Raw genomic sequence first — 22,940 nt, 5'->3', positions numbered from 1 at the left:
ACACCTAACCATCATGACCCGCAGGCTCATTTCCAGTGTGCTCGTCTCCTCCTCTAGAATGAGAACTGACCCACTGCTTGAGCTGGGCCAGTGGTGGAGAGGTCAGTAATTCCACCTGGAAGCATTGTTAGGCTCATCCTGTGTCTCCCAAAGCTACCTGTCTTCATACCTACGGAGGCCCAACAGACCGACTGAGACCACAAACCCCGGGCCCAACTGTGTTTGCGAAGCTCCCCACCTTCCTTCAGAACCTCAGAAGAGCCCTTGTTTCCTCCAGTGTCTGTCTGTGCTGCCTCTGAAACTGTGAATCCTTTCGTCATCGTATCTCCGGCACTAGCAAGTAAACTCGGAGCATGTGGTGGGGGCTGTGCTGTTCGTGGTTATATCCCCGTGAGAGCAGAGCCTGGAGGTCATGGGGGCAGTTTCTAGTCCTCTTAGAGTGCTCAGAGGGCTCGCCAGACTGGACTTCCTGAGAGAAGCAGAAATTTGTATGAGTTGAGTTACTTTCCTCCCCCACACTTAGACAGAGGGTCTTACTGTACAGCCCTGGCTGGCTTGGAACTATGTGACCAAGCTGGCCTCAAGTTACAGAGATCCCCCTGCCTCTTCCTTCTGAGTGCCAGACCTATTTTACACTTTTATATTAAATCTTTTTATATTGTCTTTTTTTGTTTTGTTTTTCGAGACAGGGTTTCCCTGTGTAACCTTGGCTGTCCTCAACTCACTTTGTAGGCCAGGCTGGCTTTGAACTCACAGAGGTCTGCCTCTGCCTCCATGAGGGCTGGGATCACGGGCGTTCGTAAATTTGGTCAACAGTGATTGACTGTTCCACTGCCATGTGTGGCCAGCAGGAACAGAACAGCCTAGATTTAAAAGGGACTGTGGCCTTAATTGGTGTGAGCCAAAAGGCCTGAAAGTGGTGAGAGGGGCCTGTGCCTGAGCTCAAGTATTAGCATTTGGGAGACTGAGGCAAGAAGACAGGCTTGACTTCAGAGCCAGCCTGGGCTACACCAGGAGACCCTGTGAAAGTACACCAGCAGCAACAACCCTAACTCTCAGGCACACCACTAACGTCTCCCCTGCTGGGACTGAAAAAGGGGAAAAGAGAGGCAAATTACCAAGAAAATAAATGGTTTATTTTTCACAGTCACAGAAGTGTAGTTTAATATACAATCACACAGAACCTTGCCTCCCTTGAAAGAAGGAATATGCAAGTAAAAAACAAAAGCAAAAGCATCCTGGTTTTGAAATGATGGGAATCAGGCGTGGTCATGTGCGCACCTTTAATTCCAGCACTGGGGAGGCAGAGGCAGGCTAGTTCAAGGCTAGCCTGGCCTACACTTCCAGCAGGATAGCCAGGGTTACATAACAGAGACCCCGCCCAAACAAACAAACTGGAGCTAGGTAGAGCTCAGAACTAAATAGGCATGAAGACGTGAGGGCCGTGGACACCTTAGAGCACTGGGTCCAGAGATCCTCACAGCAGAACTCCAGGGGTGCTGCCGTGATAGGGGAGCCCCTGCTTCATCTCTGGATTCACTGAACATTCAGAGCATGATAAAAGGGGACAGGGGATAAAGACGGTGGCCACACCTTAAGGTAAGAAGCCCAGAGCAACCTGTGTCCTGCAGACAGAAGCTGAAGGACACCGGTTAGTGCGCTGAGGGGGCTCCCTGCCCTCAGCCTCGCCCTACCAGTACAGTACAAAATCACCCAAGACTTCAGAAACAGTGGAACTCTGGAACGTGGTTAGAAAAATAATAGTAACACCGAAAACACTAGAAACTGGTAATCTTAACCACAGAAGTCTCTAAGACTTTTCAGGAAAGGTTTCTGAGGTTCATCCTGTTAGAAACGGGACTGGGATTGGCAGCTGTGCGGTTCTTTCCAGCTGAGGACTCTCCACCCGCTTTAATGACATTTTGAAGGACAGGCACAGAATGGCATTTGGATAGATAACCTCCTTTTTCAAATGGGGGCAGGGGGCAATAGAGTTCTGTGAAAACTGAAAAAAGGAAATATTTAAACCTAGATTCTCTATTTGAGCTACAGGACATTATTATGTTACTAGCTTGTTACAACAGATGAAGAACAAGAGTCAGAAACACGCTCAGTTAAGAGCGAGTCCTGCTCTAGCAGAGAGCCGGACTTTGTCCCCAACACCCACACTGGGCAGCTCACAACCTCCTCGACTTCTGTCTCCAGGAGCCCAATATTCTCTTCTGGCCTACTTGGGACATCTGCAGCCATTATGCACATACTTATAAACATCCACATAATTTAAAATAAAAATACTTAAAAAAGAAAATTGCAGGCTCAGTGGGTAAGAGCACGTGTAACTCTTGCGAGCACACAGGTCCAGCTCATGGCGATTCACTATTGCCTGTAACTCCACTTCTGTGGATCTGACGCCTTCTTCCAACCTTCATGGGTAACAGGCATAAAAATAATAGAATGACTACATGTAAAAATGTTCTAAGAAAGGAAATTGAAAACAACATGAGCATGAAGTCTTGGAACGTTTTCACCTTAAATGATAAGCAGAGATCAGAAAAGGACATGAACTAAAGGTCCCCACATTCTAAATATATAAATCCATCCTACTGTTTCATTTCCTTTTTTTAACCAACAAGTTGGGGGAAAAAATCAGCAATAATGGAGCTGACTTCATTCATCCTGGGACTGAGCCTGTGACAAGAAGTCATTCTCAGAGCCCAAAGTGTCTCTAGCAATGACATGGGTCTCCTGTACTTCAGGGTTGGAGAAGTGACCTCAATATGACCCAAACTCTCCCAGACTTGCCAAAATAATCAAATATTTGTGAAATCATTAGGAAGAAATATTCAGTATTATTTTCTTAAGCCTTGGTGGATTCAGAATCAAGCGATTATTTTATATATATAAAGTAGTTTTCTTATCTAGTGGCAAGCTATGGGACTTGAATTATTAATCTGGTATAAGAGATTAAACCCAGTGCTCAATGACCTGAGATCTCTTCTGAGTTATGAAGGGTTACATATGCTAGCTAACTTGGGAACAAAAGCTAAGAATGGTAGTACGTGCCTGCAATCCCAGCACTCGGAGGCGGAGGCAGAAGGTGAGGCATTAAGGACCATCTGGGCTACACAGTGCTTAGAAGACTTCAGATAATTAACTGATTAGTCACAAGCCTAACCTAGTGGTGGTCAATCGTCTACAGAATTCAGCACATCCTGACAAATTCACAAGAACCAAGGGGAATTTAGAAGCTGGAAATAAACCAACACCAAGCACGAAGGCTACTACTCACGTGGTCCGGAACTCACCCTCACTCCCACCCCTCTGGCCCTACCCTCCATGGGCCCTCAGGAACATGTGTGTCTTGTTTTTTTTTTTTTGGTTGGGGGGCATGGGCTCCAGGGTGCACCATAAAAATCAAGGGGTATAAGAGACTCCAAGATGTAAAGACACAAAACAACCTCCTGAACGCAACAAGACGCCATGGTCTGTGACCTCAGTTACTGAGCGTATCTGGTAGGAGGCAGTTAGGTCCAGAGGCTGTTGTCCATCCAGCTCACACAGCCATCCCACTAAGGTCCTCTGCTTCAGCCAGACGCGGTGGCGCATGCCCGTAATTCCAGCACTCAGGAGGCAGAGGCGGGCAGATCTCTGAGTTCAGCCTGGTCTACAAAGGGAGTCCAGGACAGCCAAGGCTACACAGAGAAACCCTGTCTCAAAACAAACAAACAAACAAACAAAACAAACAAAACAAAAAACAAACAAACAAAAAAGAAAAGAAAACAACAACAATGAAATCCTCTGCTTCCTGATTCTGAAGAATTGGGTGCAGCAGAGAGGGATGGTTCAGCATGAAAAAAAAAAAAAAAAGTAAGATGGACCCGTTCTCTACAGCAGCAGCGCAAGGTCCCTGGAAGTCCTTCTCTAAGCGATGAGAGAGGGGTGTTCAGATCATCAGCAGCCAGTGAGCGTAGCTTGGTCGGGGCGTGCACAGGTCACGGGTGCTGTCCAGCAGAGACCCCGGCTCGGGCTCACTGTGGTGTGCTCTTCCTATGGCTCTCCTGCAAAGTGTGCTTCCTTTTCTTGCCCATCTTCATCAGGAACTTCTCCGCTCTGAGAAAACCAGCAGGGCCTCACCAAGTCCACCGAGCAGGAAGCTGCAAACAGTAGCATATGGTCAACTTTCCACACCCTGCGGCTAGCCAAGCTGCCTGGCACCCATAAACAACAGGGGAGAGCTACTCTACCACAACTAGCCCAGGCAAGTCTGGTTCCACGTGTAGCCCAGGAACCATCGCGGCACTCAAGGGAAAACGTCAGTCACCGGGTGGGAGGTAGGGGGTCTGGGAGACCTCCTCAGGGGAGGGCGTGTGTGTCCCACTTACTCTGACCAGGTTAATACTCTGAAGGAAAAAGAGAGGAGGAAGCAGGGAAGGACTTCCCATGAGCCCATGGGTGCTTCTGGGCTATGAAACTGTATTACAGACACAACCTTACAATTAAGGGTGTGGCTTCTAATTTAGACTAACAGAACATTTAAAGGTGAGCATGTAGATGGGAGTCATGAATTTCCCACCAGCACAGAAACCAATGTAATAGGTGATTTGAAAATGAAGACATGAGAACAGCAGCCAGGGAGAGGATCGTGGATATTTTAACATGTCTAAAGTGTAATACACCCAGAGGTCTCTCCACCTCCTATTTAAACTTCTCAGCATACAGTCTGGCGTCTGGTGTTCTTCTGGGGCCTGGGCTGGGTCACTGCTACAGGATTACAATGGTGGGTCCCTGTCAGTGAAAGGCTTGTTCAATCAAACCCGTTCTTTCTTCCCCCGCTCTGTATCTACCTGCCCGGTACCCCAGTTCTCTTCGGCTAGCTCAGCACTCATATACTCAACACTGGTGCTTTTGTATTTATAATGTGTCTGGAATGCTGAATATGAGAAACACATGCATTACTTTCCCACTGAAAACCTATATGGGTGATGCTGACATATAGTCAATTTGTACCACTCTGTACTTTCAGTATGAGAATGAAAAGAAATAAACTTAGACTCTCTCAGCCGTGAGTTCAGATCTCTTCAGCCTTCATCTCCCTACCTAGTCCATAGGATCTGATCACAACTAACAGGGTGTACACGGCTTAGGGATAACATATTTGAACGGCCCCCTGCCATGCTTGGCCTATTGTGGACTGGCTACGCGGCTATTCTCTAAGCAGATGAGCTCCTGGAGCAGCAATCTCTGCCTCAGGAGCAGCAGGCTGGCTACCCAGCCTCTGTCCGAAGAAAAAAAGAAATCAATCGCTCCTCCTTAACTCACAGGAATGTAGCTGGAAACGGCATCTTAGGAATCATGTATTGTACACTTAGGAAAACGTGCAGTCACTGCCGTAGGACTGCTTCAGTGAGGCACCGTCATGGCCCACGTTTCAAAAGACCAGACCTAAAATAACAGTGTGTGACGATGGGGGAGGTTCTGTCACCTGTTCTCTTTGGTAAAGAATGGGGTGGAGGGAAGCCATTCTGTGCTTCCACGTGCTCTCCTTGAAAGCCCCATTTCCCAGCTTCCGTTCAAGAGCACACATTACCTCCTGTTGCTGGGCAAGCACACAGACACAGCAACCCGAGAGGATGGCTGCAAGGAGCTCTGCTGTGGGACAATTCATTTTAAACACTTCTCACTAATCCTCCTTAATCACCGGGAAGGGACCGGGCTGGCCCTCCGCCAGCTGTCCTCCACAGCCCAGGAAACAATCCTGGTCTAATAACCTCGCATTCATTCCTTTGGCAGAGGGACTTTACGAAGCACCGGAGGAGCTCAGCGAATGGTGAAATGGAACTGTGAGGCGAGCCAAGGGGTGAGCTTTGATGTTTTCTAGACAGCAGGACTCACATGGGGTCCCGGAGTCTTAATAGCATTACAACTATTTAAGTTGGACCTTGACTGAGCTGTTTGCAAACCCTGTAATCCGCATCATTCCTGAAAGGAACACACTTCGCCGGGTGGAGGCACAGACCTCAGGCTGCAGAGCACACACCCATCCCAAGGACGTTATTTTAGTGCCCTCCAGCAGTCTTCCTTCCCGGTGGGGATCAAAGGCCTTGTTCCACCTTACATCTATTATGGTGGCGGCCTGCTTAATTCCTACTGAACCACCAGACAGACTGTAGTTTTCCTCAGACGCAAACCCAGCACACAATGTGACCGCCCAGATGGTTAAATGGGCTCCCCATCTCCCATCTGTATTCCAGCTACTTGGTTTTTACGCCCTTCTACCTTACTAGGATGTACTTCCCTAACATCCCGTTCCCTCGTGGAATGAAACTCACAGTCTCATATAAGCATGACACGCTTTGACAGAGCCTTAGGTGGCCCAAAGTTAAACTCACTCTATAGTCAAGAATACACCACACCCGGTACGCTGTGGTCCTGGGGGTGGAGCCAGGGTTTCACACAACCTGAGCAGGCACTGCACCAACTGAGCGACCTCCCCAGCCCTGAGTGATGAGATGCCAACATTTAATTCAAACAGGAAACTGCTGTGTTTCATTCACTGTAGTCAGCCCTAAAGGGATTTAGAGAATATTAGGCTATTTTCCCTTGGCTCCTAAATTCATTTTTCTGTCTGCCAAGGCTTGAGCAGTCTCCAGGAAGGGCCCCTAAAAATCAGAGGGACAGAGTATCTTGATTCAAAGACAACTGAAGATCTTTTTCTTTATTCTGGCCCTCACTAAGTATCACAAGCTGGTCTCAAGCTTACAATCCTCCTGTCTCGGTCTCCTGAGTATTGATTGGGGTATGTGGGTGTGTACATATGATCTTTACAATCATTTCTGAAGATCCTTGGTGTTCATGAGGTTTGTATTGGGATCACATGTGGGCAGCTGTCATGGCTGGCCACCTATGATGGAAAGAGGGCAGGCCCAATGAACGATGGACAAAGGCAAGGCTTTGTCATGGACTCCTCAGAAGGAAGCAGATGCACCACAGTCATTCCCCACAGCCATACGAGTGAACCAAAGCAGAATGCTCCCCTCAGAATCTGTAAAATTCTGAGGGGTGGCACAGATAATTCTATTCAGCAGGGAGACTGCTCACAGGCAAGGTTTCTCTTTTGCATGTGCTGAAGCCCCTTTGCTTAAGTTTTTAAATAGAATAATCAATGTAAAGTATAAAATTGTGTTAATTAAAAATGAATTATATATAAATTCAAACAATTATTGAGCTTGAAATAGACTTTTTATCATGAAAAACAAGGCAATTGGCTACATGACCTTGCTGACTTTAACTAAAGACTGTGAACTCTGACATCCTGAGTATGTGGGTGGATAACTGCTCTCGGGTACTGTCTCTGGAAGGCTGAATCACCGGCCAGCATGTAACGATACACTCAAAGAGGTAAGGGCGCCTGACCCCCACTTCCACACCTGGGGGCAGGAGGGGGGGGCGTTCACACCTCTGCCTACCACACAGAGCCACTTTCGAAGCCATCCCCAGGCTGCCTTGGAGATGCGGCCAAGACTTGAGCCGATTCAAATCTCTAATCTCAGGAGATGAGCAAATTCCTTAGGATCTTGTTCAGATAACATTCTCTCCAACCACTTCCAGGAGCCTTGAGACTGGTGCTTCTGCCTCCCAGGGAACACGTTCCGATGCCTTAAAGACACTTTCCATTACAAACGAGGGTGCTGCCAGCATGTAGGGGTGGAGGTCCAAGGAGGCACAGAATAGTACCCCCACAGCCAGGAATAACCTCTCCCCACACACCAATCATGTCAAGAGCGGAAACTCTGGCATTTTTATTTTTTACATTCACACATCTATTTTTTTTTTTTTTTTTTTTGTATGTGTGAATGTGAGTGCATGTGTGTGAAAGTCGGAGGGCAGTCTGTGGAGTTGGATGGAGCTTAGATCATTGTGTTTAGGGGCAGGCACCTTTGCCCACTGAGCTATCTTGCCAGCCCAGAAACCCTACTTTAGGTGACCTGGTTTGATGAGTTAAGATGCTGCCCTGCCAGGAAGGCAGACGAGCCAGTTCCGGCAGGACCGTGGTCATCAGCATTTTCCAGTCTGTCTGCTCCAGCAGCTGCTGCCATGTGCGGGCTCAAACCCAACACAAACTCACGGCTGCTCACCATCTTCAAAGGAGAATGGAAATCTGGACTTGTAGAAGGAAGTCACCCAACTTCTAAATGCAGGTGACTAATCAAAACACAAGAAACAATAACTGTACAGGAAAATATTAAAAATATTAAAATATTAAAAAAATATTTAAAAAAATTCCAAGACCTGCAACCCCTGCCCTTTTATAAAAGACTTATGACATTCCCAGGAGACAAAGACCAGTGACTCCCATCTGGAGCCTGAGAGCTGGCCTGGCCTCCTGGCTGTGCTTGAACTCATAGAGTGGACAGACTAATCACCTTGCAAGAGACAGAAATTGGAATTACAGCCTGACACGCCCCTTCTGGTTCGCTTTGTGGTTGGAAAATTCTTTGAGGCTGAAAAACCATCCCTAACCTCAAGAGTTCTGAAAACCCAGGAATTTCCACAGCCAAGGTTGATTTTGCAATAGACTTAGATGCTGCTTCCTTGATTTGGGGTCCAAACGGCCTTTCTTTCCATTTTGTTTAGGGCATAGCCTCCATTCCACAGGATGTGAAGCAGCCTGGAGACATTCTCAACAACCCCCCCTTACTGGTCTGCCTTAACATTCCCCCGTGTCTGAGAGCCGCCTCGCTCTGATTTCTCACACTCAATCCAACACCTGGGTTTCTTGGTTCATTTTGAAATTCTATACAAAACATGAAGGTGTGTGTGTGTGTAAGAAAGAAAAATGCTCTAAGAATTTAGAGGAGGACCATGGAGGTGAGAAGAGGACCATGGGAGCCGCCTTCCCCGTGTTTCCTTTGACCTCACACACTGACCTGTACTGCTGACAAACCTTTGCCAGTGCTCTAGTTCTGGAAGGTTTGGACACTGTGGACTGGTTTTGAGTTCTAGTATGATCTCTTCATCCAGGGGACAACCACTTAATGCCTCATGATAAGACAGACACAAATACATACATACATACATGCATACATATATACATGCATGCATACATACTACATACAGAGGGCCTGCATGTCCTCTTTTGACAGTTTTGAGGCATCTGCCTTCCTCCCCACTGTAGTGTCATTCTGTCTCAGGACAGAAAGAGCAAGTGTGGGGTTAGCTGTGTGGCCTAGAGCCCATTTTGAATCCTTATCTCAACGTCTGCACCTCTGGTCCTGTCTTCCCTGGGTAAGAAAGGCCAGTGCTCTCCTACCCTACTGCCTAAGTAAGCCCTTGCCATCTGCGTCAGGTGCCGTGCCAAGCCAGTTCTGAGGCTTGCCTTCTGAGCACTCTCACGCTCTCCCACCTCGTCTTCACACCCACTGGACATTCCAATAACCACCACCCTACCCGTCCCAGACTGTCTTCCTCACTGTTTTCACTTGACCATCCCGTGAGAACTGGATAATGTGGAACACTTCTTTAAGAGAGTCCCCATGTGCTCCATGCAGCACTCAGCAGAAAGCATTTTTATGTGGGTTTTTTTCTGAGACAGAATCTCACTATGTAATTCTGCTTGTCCTGGAGCCCACTCTGTGGACCAATCTGGCCTCAAATGTGCAGAGATCCACCTGCCTCTGCCACCTGAGTGCTAGGGTTAAACGCATGTACCCCTATGCCTGGCAATACTCAGTAAACATTTCTTCATTATTATTTCATTTTTCAACATAGTATTTTTACTGATTTTTGGAGGAATTTCACATCATGCATCCCATCATGCGAATTCCCCAGTTGTTCCATGCCCACCCCCACCTTTGTGACCTCTCCTCCCAAAAAAGAAAAAGAAAAATATTAGCCGCTGCTGGTGGTGCACGCCTTTAATCCCAGCACTCGGGAGGCAGAGGCAGGTGGATCTCTGTGAGTTAGAGGCCAGGCTGGTCTACAGAGTGAGTTCCAAGACAGCCAGGGCTACACAACTCTCAACTCTCCCCTACCTCCACTCCAAAAAAGAGAACAATTTGTGTTATCTATATACTCACTGGAGCATGGTTAGACTTTCGGCGACCTGCCCCTTAAATAGAACCGAGCCGTTCCCCTCACCCCGCCAGAGGCCATCAGTTGTGGAGACCTAGCTTCAGCAACCTTATCACACTAAGAGTTCTCCTTAATGGCTTCCTGTTTGGGCTGCTACTTTGGGGGTGGGGGTGGGTGTTGTCACAGGAGCCTTCCATGTCCCTCTCTCTCCACTGTTCATCTGCAGTCATCTATGTCCCTGCAGAAGTGGCCTCCTTGCTCTTTATGGTCAGTGGGAGTACAGACCATGGGCTTCTACACGGCTTCTGCTGACAGAACAGACCACAGACATGGCCCCCGACCCAGACAAAGCCCTGGGAGGCAGCCTGGACTATAGACATCAACATGGCTTCAACAGAACACTTTAACATTTTAACAACAGAATCACAGCTATACTGTTAAAACCTAATGTTCCCTCCACAGGTCAGTGAACTTGCTAAAGGGACGGAAGGAACGAGGATGGGGAGGGGTGCTATGGGATGCTCCTGGAGAGACGTGGACTAACTGCAGGCCAGTCACGCCAACAAGCTCCGCCAGCATTCCAGCTGGTGGCACTAATATGACTCATTAGGCTAGGAAACAGGGTCGGGGTAGGGAGACAGAGAGTGTGAATGGGGAGGGGAACTCCAGAGGGCCTAGAAGTGTGTGAATTGAGGGTGGACACACTCAAGAGCCATTGCGGGCATGGATGAAGTTGTGAAAAAATTCATAAAACATAGTTGAAAATGTACAATAATGAAGTTTTTACCCTAAACATCCACAGATGTGTCTGCCAAGTCAGACCCTGACCAGGAATTAGGCTGCCTCATCCCAGGGAACGCTCTCTCTGCTGTCCAACCCTCACTGTGCTCATTACAGTTGACTGTTGGTATGGTTTGAGTAAGTGGCCCAATGTATTAAAACTTTGTCCTCAGTCTGTGCCACTACTGGGAAGAGCTAGAACCCTTAAAAGGTGGGGTTTGGTGGGAGGAAATGTGGTTGTTAGAGATGGTTCTCATTCTTTGCTTACAGGCTGTCCCATACGGTCAGCATCCGACTCCATCATATGCTCTCTGCCACGAAATTCTGCCTCATTTGGGCCCAAAGGCCATGGGGATGCCTGAAACTGAGCCAAAGCAAACCCTTCTTCCAGTGCGTGGGCTTTCTCCAGGACTCTTTACTGGAAGAGGACCATTTAAGCCAGTTTCCTGCATGTCTCCCTTATGGGCTTTGACAACTGTACGCAGTGCTGTTGGCCAGTCCTTGACAGCGCTCGACTCAGTTCTCGGCTACAGGGCTTTGGACACATGGAGGCCTGCATTCAACTCTAATATAACCCCCGCCCCCCAGCTTTAAAATCCTGGAGGGGGGAAATCACTCAAATGCCTCAGAACCTCGGCACAGTAACTGGGAGGACTGTGAAAGTGAGATGGCATTAGTGCAAAATGTCAGACGCATGGTAACCTCTGCAGATGCCTTAGATTTCTGTGTGTGTACATGCAAATACCTGCGTTTGGGAGTGCATGCACTTTTGTGCTTGGTAGGGCCAAATAGTGTAAGCTTTAAGATCACACGAGCGTAGGAATGGGTTAAATGGAAACAGTGCAGCACTTTAAGAGACACACACACCTGTGAGCTTGGTGCCTAAGGGCTCCAAGCAGCCAATCCTCCCCTCTCTCGAACAGCAAGGGACCAATGGTAGAGTGCCAACAGTGGTGACTCTGAGATGGACGAGTGACTAAGGTATTCTGGTAGCCTGCTGAACTGGGTATCAGTTAGGGTTTACGTGGAATGTTCAACGGTTGACAATGAGCCAGGCATGGTGGCACACAGGTGTAATCCCAGCACTGGGGAGGCAGAGGCAGGCAGATCTCTGTGAGGTTGAGGCCAGCCTGGTCTACAAAGGGAGTTTAGGACAGAAGAGGCTACACAGAGGAACTGTGTCTTGAAAAACAAAAACAAAACAGAAACAAACTCTCAGGCTGTGTGACATGTAAGAGCATGCTGTCCAAGCATCCAGCACTGTGCCTGACATTGTGTATTATCTCAGTTGTGTACGAGTGACAGATGTGCTCTTCTACATGTAAATTCACACAGCAATAACATCTGAAAGATAACGAAGCGGGGCACGCTTGCTCATACCTGCCACCCCAGCATTAGAGAGACCAAGGCAGGAGGATCAATGCAAGTTCAAGGCCGGCCCAGGCCTCAATGTGAGATGTAGTTTAGAGGAGAGCGCTTGCTTAGCATACATGAAGCACACATGAAGCACTGTGTTTAAGTACTAGTACTGCAATCAATCAATCAGTGACTCAGTAAGACAGGGAAGGCATCGCCAATATAAAAATTTACTTAGGATGAACACATCTACCCACCACACATTCCTGCTTCATTAGAGTCAAAGTCACTACTTTGATGAACTGTGTCTCCTCTCTGCGGAGAACTTACCATCCCACAGTTGCTCTGGTCAGGATGACATCAAACAGCACCAGCGACAGGCCGGCTGTGATGACCTGCAGAAATGACAGAGGCCATGAGAGCAGCAGACTCCACTAGCCCGCCCACCCGGTAGTTTCCCCTGAGCTGTGAAAGGATTGTTCTCGACATTCGCCATCGCCGCCCACTAGTCCTCTGCCATTTGGCGTGACCTCTGAGCAAAACGTGTGACATGGGGAATGCTATGTCCTGTGCTCTGTTAGGACCCGCAAAGAAGCGTTTAATTTCTAACCTGCTCAAAAGAGAGGTGCAGGGCCAAAGTCACCCCATCTGCCCAAAGAGATCCTTTCAGTAACGGGCCTCCCATTTTGTCTCAGTGCACAGGAGCCATCCCCATGTGCCCAGATCCTCAGGCTAAAAGCTTATCTCTCCATACAGCTTCACCTCTCTTGCCTCTTCTAACACCCTAATCTAATACTGTGATACACATTCTAGGAAGCCACGTGCTTCCTGGGGGAGGAGGTCAGCCCTAAGTGGAGGTAAAGGGGAGGTTAGCCCTACACCTTCTAGAGCTAGACACCCCAGAAAAGACCTTAGGAATGGCAGCCAGGGGGGCCGAACTCCAGAGCGTGCCTCAGAACAACTGTCGTGAAATGAGTGTGAGCCAACTCCATTCACACTTAGAATGTCTGTGCTAAGCCTAGATGGCTCTTGTTTTTAGAATTTTGAATTCTGCAGACCAAAGCAGCTTCTCTGAGTACAGTAGCCCTAAGGACCTGCTTTCTCGCTGGGAGAGAGTAGGTGCAGGTGCTGACGAGAGCCAATCAAGCTCGGAAACCTCTGCTACCCAAATTCAAGGTGATGGAAGCCCTGTGCTGTCCAGAGGCCTTTCCGGGTGTCCCAGCTGGCAACGTGTACATGCGTGGACCCTCATGTGCCCACAGCACAAACGTGGAGGTCAGGGTCAACCTCACGTGTTGGCCTCAACCTTCGAGCTTGTTGAGGCAGGGCCTCTTGTTCACTGATGCATACGCCAAGCTCGCCTGCTCCACCAGCTGCCAGGGATTCTGTTTCCTCCCATCTTGCTGTAGAAGAGCTAGGGTGATAGATGCCCGCTGCCATTTCTACTTTATTTGGGGTCTGGGCACCTGGTCTTCATTGCTTGTAGGGCAGCCACTTTTCACTTAACACAGAGGTAAGTTTGGCACTCTAACTGGAACCTTTACAAACCAAGACTGTGAACCTTCATGATTTATCTATTTGTCTCATTAAAAAAATTTTTTAAACCTTTTTATTTGCCTCACTTTATTGATTTGCAGCAAAAACCCTAACCATGCAAAAGACCTCTTTATTGCGTGCAGACATTAAAGAGCAGGCCAGACGAGCGGGGATGATGGCTCTCTCCCATCTCGTTTTTCTCCCTGTCTTCCTTAGTCTGTTTGAAATAGCTTGCTGTAGCCCAGGCTGGCTGTGAACTTAAGGCCCTCCCACGGCAGCCTCCCGAGCGCTAAGACCACAGGTATGAGCCACCATCCTTGGCCTTCTTTTCATGGGCTTCTGTGTGTGTTGTCAGGAAGCAGCACCCACCCTCAGCTATCCTGCAGATGTCTGGTTTGGGGAAGGAGGCATGCTACCCTTACAAACATGTTATTGCCTCATTTCCTGACAGAGGACGAGCTGATGGTGGTAAAGGCTAACCCCAACCAAAAGGCCCCTGACCTGGAGCTCCTGAATGCAGTGGCCTTTACTGCCCCATCATTATTACCAACCACAAGTATTACATTTGTACTTTCCCCGAAATACAGCTCATCAAAGTTTTCCCATTTACCTGTTTGGAAAAACATTCCTTTATCTGTGTGCGTGTCTGCTTTTACCCCTTCCTTTTTATTCTCATTGTTATTGCCAGTGTCTCTCTTCATTTGTTTTCATTCAAGTCCTGAACAAAGTCAGCTATCCTGAGAGTCCTTCTTTTCTTTGAAAATAGTTGTTTCCTGGCACAGTGCCAGCAGGGACTTGTTTCTGGGAACTGGCAGGAGGGCAAGTTTGCAGCCCGCATGGCTGTTAGCCGTACTGTCAACCTGGTGCACTGCAGAGCTCCACTGTGGCTGTGTGGAACCCAGCGTACACCCTTTTTCTCCTTCTTCACCACTGCCTCCATCTCATTTTCCTTTAAAAAAAAAATGTGCTTACACAGTGCACCTGTACAGAAGTTGGTTCTCTTTCCACCATGTCGGCTCCTATGGCAGCAAGCAGCTTTATCTTGTAGGCCATCTCGTGGTCCTCCTTTGCCCTTCTTCATCAGCTCTTGGAGGCTTCCTTTATCCATCTTTTCTGCCTACTCTCTGCCTCTTTCATGAGACTTAGCCCTCCCCGAGAAAAGGGAGGTGTCCCTTGCCGGGAATATCCTCAGCCAGGCCTGCGCCTCTGCATCTCCACACGGTTCTGGAACTTGGGAGGAATCCTGTCTGCCAGGAGTCAGGCAGCTGGCCTCATTGTGTCTGTGAACGCTGCCGTGTGCCAAGAAAAACATGTCTTAAAATTTTCAAACCAGTTCTTACTTGAAAATCAGTTTTGTCTAGCAGCCGTTCGGGTGCCTTTGCCTCTGCTCCTTCCTGGAAATGTTTGTGCAACCTCCCACCTTCCTCCTGAGCGTGTTTTCAAGCTCCTCCAAAGTTTTCTCTATTAACAAGCACGACTGCTGATGGCTGTGACATGCGCTGACATGTTATAAATCAGTGTGGCTTGTTTCTGTCAAAAACGCGCAGTGACGTGCGTGCCTGGCAGGGCTACTGTGGAGTCAGGCAGGCTGCTTTCCATTCTACTCTGTAAGAACCGTCATGTTTTCTGGCTTTTACGCTTTCTTTTCCTTCCATCACTGTAGCAGTGGCAGCCTCCCAGAAAGGTGAATGCTGGGCAGCCAGCCAGTCTGGCCTGCCCACTCAGTGCACAGCCCCCCAAATGCTGGGCTCTCCCTGTCTGAGGGTCAAACTCATGTCTGCTCACAGCGATCGGTTTCTGTACACAGGGGCCTTCAGGACTGCTAGGAATACTCCACAGTGCCAATTCTGAACTGGGACCAAAGGGCCACTCCACGCCCAATCCCACCTGGGAGGAAGTAAAAGCCAGCGGCTGAGTATTCCAAGCCAGAATATAAAGTACAATATATAGGGCAAGATGTAAGCAGTAGAAGGCCTTCCCTTGGCTAACAGGTAGAGGGGCTGTGAATCAGTGACCTGTGACTGGCCCCAGGGACCCTTGGTTTGTGTCAGTGAGAGGAGAACCAAAGCCTCATGTCCTAGCTCAACACCCACCGGAAGGGCTGGAAAGATTGCCAGATGGGTAAACTGTTTGCCTTTCAATCAAGAGGATCTTGATGAAGGCCCCAGAATCCAAGTAAAAAGATGGCATGGTGGCAGATGAAAAGCCAGTGGTCCTAAGAGAGGAGGCAGAGGCTTGCAGATCCCTGGCGCCCACAGGCCAGCCTGCCTAGCCTACTTGGTGAGTTCCAGCCAAGAAGAGATTGCCTCTCAAATAAACAGCAGAGAGGCACTTAGGAAATGACACCTGAAGTTATTCTCAGACCTACACACACGTATATAAGCACACAATACACATGAGCACCCGCAGACACACACGCACACATACAAAAGAGCCTCCTGAAGGCCAACCTCATATTTTCACACATTCGCAGTGGCATCATTTACAACACAGTTAGGAGCAATCAAAATGTCCCTTGCGGGAAAAATGTCCCTTGAGAGATGAGCTGGTAAAGAAACTGACTCACAATGGAGTTATCATTCAGCTTTTTAAAAGAGGAAATTCTGAGACATACTTCAGCATGGATGCTGGGCCATGCGAAATCAGATTCCATTTATGTAAGGTATCTAGTCATAAAACTCATGGAGGCAGAAAGGAGAATGGTACTTGCCAGGGCCTGGAGGAGCCCAGAAAGGAGAGAGGGTTGTTGAATGGTAGAGTTGCAGTTTGGAAAGAAGATCCTTGAAGGGAACAGTAATGATGGTTACACCACGGTATAAACCCACTCACTGCGCCTGCCTGTTCATTTGTGGTGGCGTGAGTAAGAATGGCCCCTATAGGCTTATATATTTAAATGCCTGGTCATCAGGGAGTAGCACTATTTGAAAGGATTAGAAGGACTGGAACATGCTGGAGGAAGTGTGTCACTGGGGGAAGCCCGTGCCATGCCCACAGTCTCTTTCTCAGCTTGCAGATCAAGATGTAGATCTTAGCTGCTGCTCCCGTGCTGTGGGTCCCTCCACACCCCCCATCCTGATGACGATAGACTAACCTTCCAAAATTACACGCAAGCCCCTAAGTAAGCCTCTCCTTTTATAAAAGCTGCCTTGAGTCAGGTGGTGGTGGCGCACACCTTTAATCACAGCACCCAGGAGGCAGAGACAGGTGTGTATCTGTGAGTTCAAGGCCAGCCTGGTCTACACAGAGAAACCCTGTGGCGGGGGGTGAAGAGTTGCCTTGGTCATGGTGCCTCCTCACAGCAACAGAACAGTTACTAGGACACCACTCAGGAATGATTAAGGTGATGGAGAGATGGCTCAGCAGTAGAAGTATTTACTGTGCAACTGTGAGGCCCTAAGTTCAGAGCCTCAGAAACCCATGTAACTGCCAGGCGGGCATGTCATCCTGCCTGTAACTCAAAATTCCACACAAAGAGCGGAGACACGATCCCCCAAGCAAACTGGCTGGCAAAGCCAGCCCCACATTTGACTAGGAGACACTGCCTCCATGAACGAAGAGAGAAAGGAATGGAGGATGAGCCTCAAATCATCCCTGAGGCTCTACACGCTCGGGCACATGTGTGCCCAAGCGCCTGCGCACACCTTCTTGCAGGAATACTCCTATGGTTTGCTAAGCACCAGTCGTGAGAAGGCACTGATTCGGATGCTTGTTTGTACCAGGGGCTTCTGAAGGTCTTAATTTTTTTCTGCTATACCAGAATGCTGTAGCCTGTGTAATTTGGAAAGAACAGGGGTTGAGATGGGTATGGCGGCACATGCCTGTAATGGCTAAAGCCGCCTCTTGCAGAAGGCTTCCGCTACTCTCAGGATTTGCCATTTAAAAGGTGTACCAATCACTGTTCTCGCTTTTAAAAAGGAGTTTTAGAGATATATTTTCCCCCCAGAGGAGAAAGGATCTTGCCAGCCGTACACTTCCCTGGGAGACCTGACTAACAAGCCCCATGCCCGCCATAGGCACAGCCTTGCCAACAGCAGCAGGACTCAATGCACACAAGCTGCGGCAGGCTTTGATCTTTCTGGCTTTGTGGACGGATGGTTATCACAAGCTCCATGTTATTTAAGCAAACTTTGCCATTTAAAGTAGATCAGGTTTGTTTTTCAAACATTCATTTCAAACCTACGATGGGGTGGGGAAAGCGGGAACTTGCCCGAGAGCGAAAGCGGGGTCCTTAAGGAGTCAGAGATTCAGAGCCCCTGTTTGTTATTAGTTAGACGCACATGACTTTTTGTTGTGGGGGCTTTTGTTTGGTTGTTGTCGAGGCAGGGTTTCTCTGAACACACCAGGTTGGCCTTGAACTCACAGAGATCCACCTGGCTCTGCCTCCCTGAGTGCTGGGATTACAGGCATGGGCCACTATGGATAGCTGTCATGGCTCTTAAGAAAAAAAGCCATTTGCACCATTGACTGCTTCTGCCCCAGACCTCCCTTTCATGGCTACAGTTTTTTTCAGACAGTTTCTGGGTATCACATCATTTTGTCTTTCTTCAGCATGTCCTCCCTGCTGGGCCATTTCATAGGCCTGCCCACATGATTCCTGCTCACCTCTCAAAGGTCCATCCCTAGAAAGCCTTTCCTGAACGTAGAGCCCATGAATACATCTGACTGTGTCAGACGTTTCTGCTCTGGGTTTTCAGTCCCTTGCCACTGCACATGCCAACTCTGCTCAAACATACTGTCTGGCAGGGTGTATGTTACTCAGTTGTGTGTACTCAGGGGCTAACAATAGAGGTCTGTCTCTGTGGGAAGGCTGTCTCAAGAGCTTCTTGTGTCTGTACTAGGCCATCAGTGCTGGGACAGTCTGTGAGGCCACACCACCAATCACTTAAAAATTTCACAGATGAGGGCTAACTGGAACCAAGACCTTCTAAAGATACCCTCTGCCTCTCATTGCCGACTAAATACCTGTACTATCAAGGGTAGGAAGGGCTCCATGGAAAGGACTGAGGTTATCCTGGTGCCAAGTCAAACATGGCAGGGAAGGTTCTAATGGGGTCCTGACTGTGGCTTGGGAAGCAGAGGGATATAAAATGCAGAATCTTGCTTCTGAACTTCTTGAAAAGTAGGAGAGGATATTTCTTAAAGGAAGGCAGGGAAAGTTCTGACAGAGACAGACAAGAGGTATTTATTCTTCTTTTTCTTCTTTTCATTTGTACGTGGGTGTGCATGTTTGCATGCATGTGAGCATGTGTGTAAGGTACATAAACACATGTGTATATGCATGTGTATGTGTGCACATCAGAGAGACTGATGTCATAAATTTTCCTCAACCACTCCTTCTCCTTATTCTTTGAGGCAGGGTCTCTCAGTCAAGCAGAGCTCCCCAGTGGCTAGACAGTTTGTTCTTGAGATCCCGTTTCTGCCTTCTGAGCTACAATTACAGGGGAGCTGCCATGCCGACTGGCAAACGTGGGGATCCAACTCTTGTCTTCTCGCTGTGTGGGAAATGCTCTAACCTCGGAGCCATTTCCCCAGTCCCCAAGTATAGTTCCAGACAAGCTGAACCAGCATCACTTGGGAAATTGCAGGAACCGCAGCAGCTCGGACCTCAGCGAACACACACCAACAGGGCGGCCCTGGAGCTAACACGCGGGGTAGAGCGTGCACACTCAGTATGGGAGCTCTGTTCCACACCTGCAGTGCCAGCGGCAGGTGCCATACCCCCAGGGACCACACGAGTGTTCATACAGCAGCTGGAGGAAGTGGGTCTTCACCTCTCCAGGACCGCAGAGCTTAGAGGTCTATGTCAGAGTCCCGAATCCTCACTGTTGACTCACACAAGAAATGCTCAAACCTAGCCTTAATTTTAAGTTTGAGAGGACATCTAATATGGTATTAGTAACTTGCCAGATGGTGGTGGTGCACAACTTTAACACCAGCACTCAGGAGGCAGAGGCAGGAGGATCTCAGTTTGAGGCCAGCCTGGTCTACAGAGTTAGTTCCACGACAACCAGGGCTACACAGAGAAATTCTGTCTCAAAAAACCAAAACTAAAAACAAACCAAAAAAAAAGCAAACTTAAGAGCAAGATTTTCTAACCCCCTCCTAAGAGCCAAGGAATTCTGTGTTTCCCAGATGGAAACCATAGCTAAGACTAAGAACTTTATTTGACATTCTTTAAATATTCAAATAACCCTTATTATTCACCCTGTGATTTATTACCATGACCAGTGTAATTATTAATGAGAAACAACTCTCACTAACCCTAGACATGACTATTAATAGTATTTGATATTACTCATTAAAGTAGATGGACTGTTTCATTCTGCCAACCTTGTCAGCAAATGGTGTTGAGAACACAGCTGGGCAGAAAAAAAAAAAAAAAAAAAACCAACAAAAAAACGGTTAAGTCATTAAGTCTGCATTAAGAAAAAGCAATTTCAATGCAGAGAAACTTTTTGCAAACACCTGTATTTTATAAAAGAAGCAATAAGAGAACAGAATTGGGGACATGTGACACGAATTTCTAGGTTGAGGGAAAAAAGGAAAAGGAACCAATGTAAGGAGGCTATAAAATGTCCCAGATAATCAGGCTCTCAGGAGCATATACTCACGCTAAGGAAATCCCTACTTCAGCCCTATGGCAGAGAGAGATGAACACACTTTACAGACAAACAAACTGGAGTCCACGGCGGACAAACACCCTGATTGGAGCGAGAGGCTCCTGAACCCTGGCCAAGCTCCTTCTTCTTGCACCAAGCTGACCCCCCACAGTGGCTTTGCATAACTCCAGCAATGTCTATGCGCCTTGCCGGTTCTCAATCTGTGCTACATATACAAAGTATTATAGGAAGTCAAAAAATAAAAGAAAACCCCAGTCTACCTGCTCTACTCCACCAGGACGTTTTAGGAGGCAGGTCTGGTGCACTTTAGAAATCCTCCTCATGACTCTTGTAAGACAGAATTGGATTCCTGACTATTGATATGTTACTAATTTGGGTGTTGCTGTGTTAGTAATTTGAGTGAAAGGATCCATACAATCGTCAGCACGACAGAAACCCTTTAGAGCACAGATGGATTGGCCAGAACTTGGTAAAACAAGACCTCATTAGTATTGTCCCTGTCATCACTGTGGGCTCACCCACCACCTTTACATTGTCACCAGTGATGTATAGAAGTTCTGATTTCCTCCCATCCTTGCTGTTATTTTCTTAATCACTGCCATCCTAACAGGTATCAAGTGTCTTGGACTTGTGTTTTTCTGTTGGTTAATGATGCTCAACATTCTCTCATGGGCTTATGGGCCATTCGTTCATCTTCTTTGGAGACCTGCCTATTTAGACTCTTGGCCTATTTTAAAGACTGGAGCTATCTTTAATTATTGTGGTATAAGAGTTACTTGCATATTCTAAATTTCCTTTTAATTTTTATTTGTATGTCTGTATGTGTGGTGGTGGTGGTGTGTGGGTGTTGTGCTGCAGACACCAGCAGAGGGCATCAGATCGTTTGCGGCTGGAGTTGCAGGCATTTGTGAGCCTCCTTATGGACAGTGGGATCTGAACTTGGGTCCTCTCTAAGGGCAGTGCACGCTGTTAATCACTAACTCTAGCTCCACTTACTATCTAAGTGGAGGTCCCAGACATACAATTTGTCTGAGTCTTTTGCAGCTCGAAGTTGTCAATTTTGACCAAACCCAAGTCTTGCCCATTTTAAGTAACTAGGAATTCTAAATCACTGTTTCATCCAACATTTTTGTTTGTTTGTTTTTTGGGACAGTGTTTCTCTGCGTAGCCTTGACTCTCCTGGACTCACTTTGTGGACCTGGCTGGCCTTGAACTAACAGGGATCGCCTGCCTCTGTCTCCCAGAGTGCTGGGATTACAGGCGTGAGCCACCGCACTCAACTCATCCAACATCTTCATCAACATGATCTCACAACCAAAGCTAGAACCTGATTTCTTTTCTATACAGCTATTCTCCGTGTGTTCTCTGAACATACAATATGAGCTTTCTAAATTACACACTGGTTCACCTGGTATTAATAATGACCGCTCAGTGTGACGTTCGGGAATTAGCCAGCATGCTCTATGACACAAACCCTTTTATTATAAAGAAATCTGATTAGGATATCCAGTGAACTTAAGAACATGAGACAGTAGAATGCCTTACATAGTATGTTTCTGAATAGTCTCACAGTAATTTCGGAAAGGCTGGTAAATACTTCTCTGAAGCAGGAACAGAGGGAAGGAGGGGAGATGACCAACCCTGGCTCTGTAATTTTATTGGGCAATGTTACTTTGTCCACTATGCTCGTGGTTTCTATTAAAATGTCAGCCGTCAGCCTCAGGTTGCTTCTTCAATTTGAAGCAATTCCTTTCTTCTTTCCTCCCCCTTTTCTTTCTTTTCTCCTTTTTTGTGGTGCTGGATGTTGAAACTAGGGCCTTTACATGCAAGGCCAGCGCTCTACCGCTGTGCCATAAACTACGGGATCCCTTGTGGTTCTGTCCCAGTTATTATCAGACACTTACCTATGCAGCATGCCCACCCTATCTTTGTGTGTGAATGTTCTTTGTAAACAACTACAGGGCCTCCAGGAAGCATTTCCACCCGTAGGGGATGGGCTCAAGTCAGTTAGCGATGGGGGGGGGCAGCATATACACTCAGAGATGGGATGCAGCTCTGGTGAGTTGGTCCCCTCTACCTAGCCATCCAAAGGCGGATCTCTAGGCCTGGGAGCTTTGTGGGTCTGTATCTCCTCATTCATGAAAGGTCTGCCTTCTAGAGGTCTTTAAGTCTCCTACCCCATCCCACCCAAACTCAGACAATATCTAAACTGATTGAACACTGCCGGTACCTTCTAGAAGGCTTCTGTCCCCCAAGATCGTGAAGTTTTCCTTCTCCTTTCCGGGCTAGGCCGAAGCCTCCATGCTGCCCTGGAAATTAGCAAACATCTTATAGGAAAACTGGAATTACCTTCATGGCTCCTCCAGTTTCCATTGTCTGTCAAAAACTACTGGTTTCTCCTCCCCTGAGAATACGTTCCCTTGGACCACAACAAATATTGAGCCCCCCTAGAGACAGCACACACCTTCCCTCCTTAACCATCTCTCCCACAAAGAGATCGGCTTGTGCTGCTCGGCACCCATCCTCATTGCTTTTATAGCTCTCCAGCTGCCTTAAAATACGACACATGCCACTTCT

At 47.8% G+C, this 22,940-nt stretch overlaps 1 protein-coding gene across 8 annotated transcripts in view; it reads right to left on the bottom strand.

Annotated features, from left to right (window-relative positions):
- Positions 1-1,114: 1,114 nt before the first annotated feature.
- Tmem241 (transmembrane protein 241) overlaps positions 1,115-22,940 on the bottom strand; it is a 108,064-nt gene continuing 86,238 nt past the window's right edge. For 6 of the 8 annotated variants that reach the window (XM_060377673.1, XM_060377671.1, XM_021645423.2 and 3 more), the window contains 2 exons: positions 12,538-12,602; positions 1,115-4,154 (listed from right to left, as the gene is read on the bottom strand). In XM_060377673.1, the coding sequence (XP_060233656.1) occupies positions 12,568-12,602 (35 nt within the window). In that variant the 3' untranslated portion in view covers positions 1,115-4,154; positions 12,538-12,567. Of the gene's footprint in view, positions 4,155-12,537; positions 12,603-14,715; positions 15,033-22,940 lie in introns of those variants that run through there. The other 2 variants (XR_009589889.1, XR_009589890.1) reach the window with 2 other exon arrangements.

This window comes from Meriones unguiculatus, chromosome 2, assembly GCF_030254825.1.
Source record: "Meriones unguiculatus strain TT.TT164.6M chromosome 2, Bangor_MerUng_6.1, whole genome shotgun sequence".
Lineage (NCBI taxonomy): Eukaryota > Metazoa > Chordata > Mammalia > Rodentia > Muridae > Meriones > Meriones unguiculatus.
Note: the sequence above shows the minus strand (reverse complement) of the source record. Positions and strands in the feature narration are given on the sequence as shown.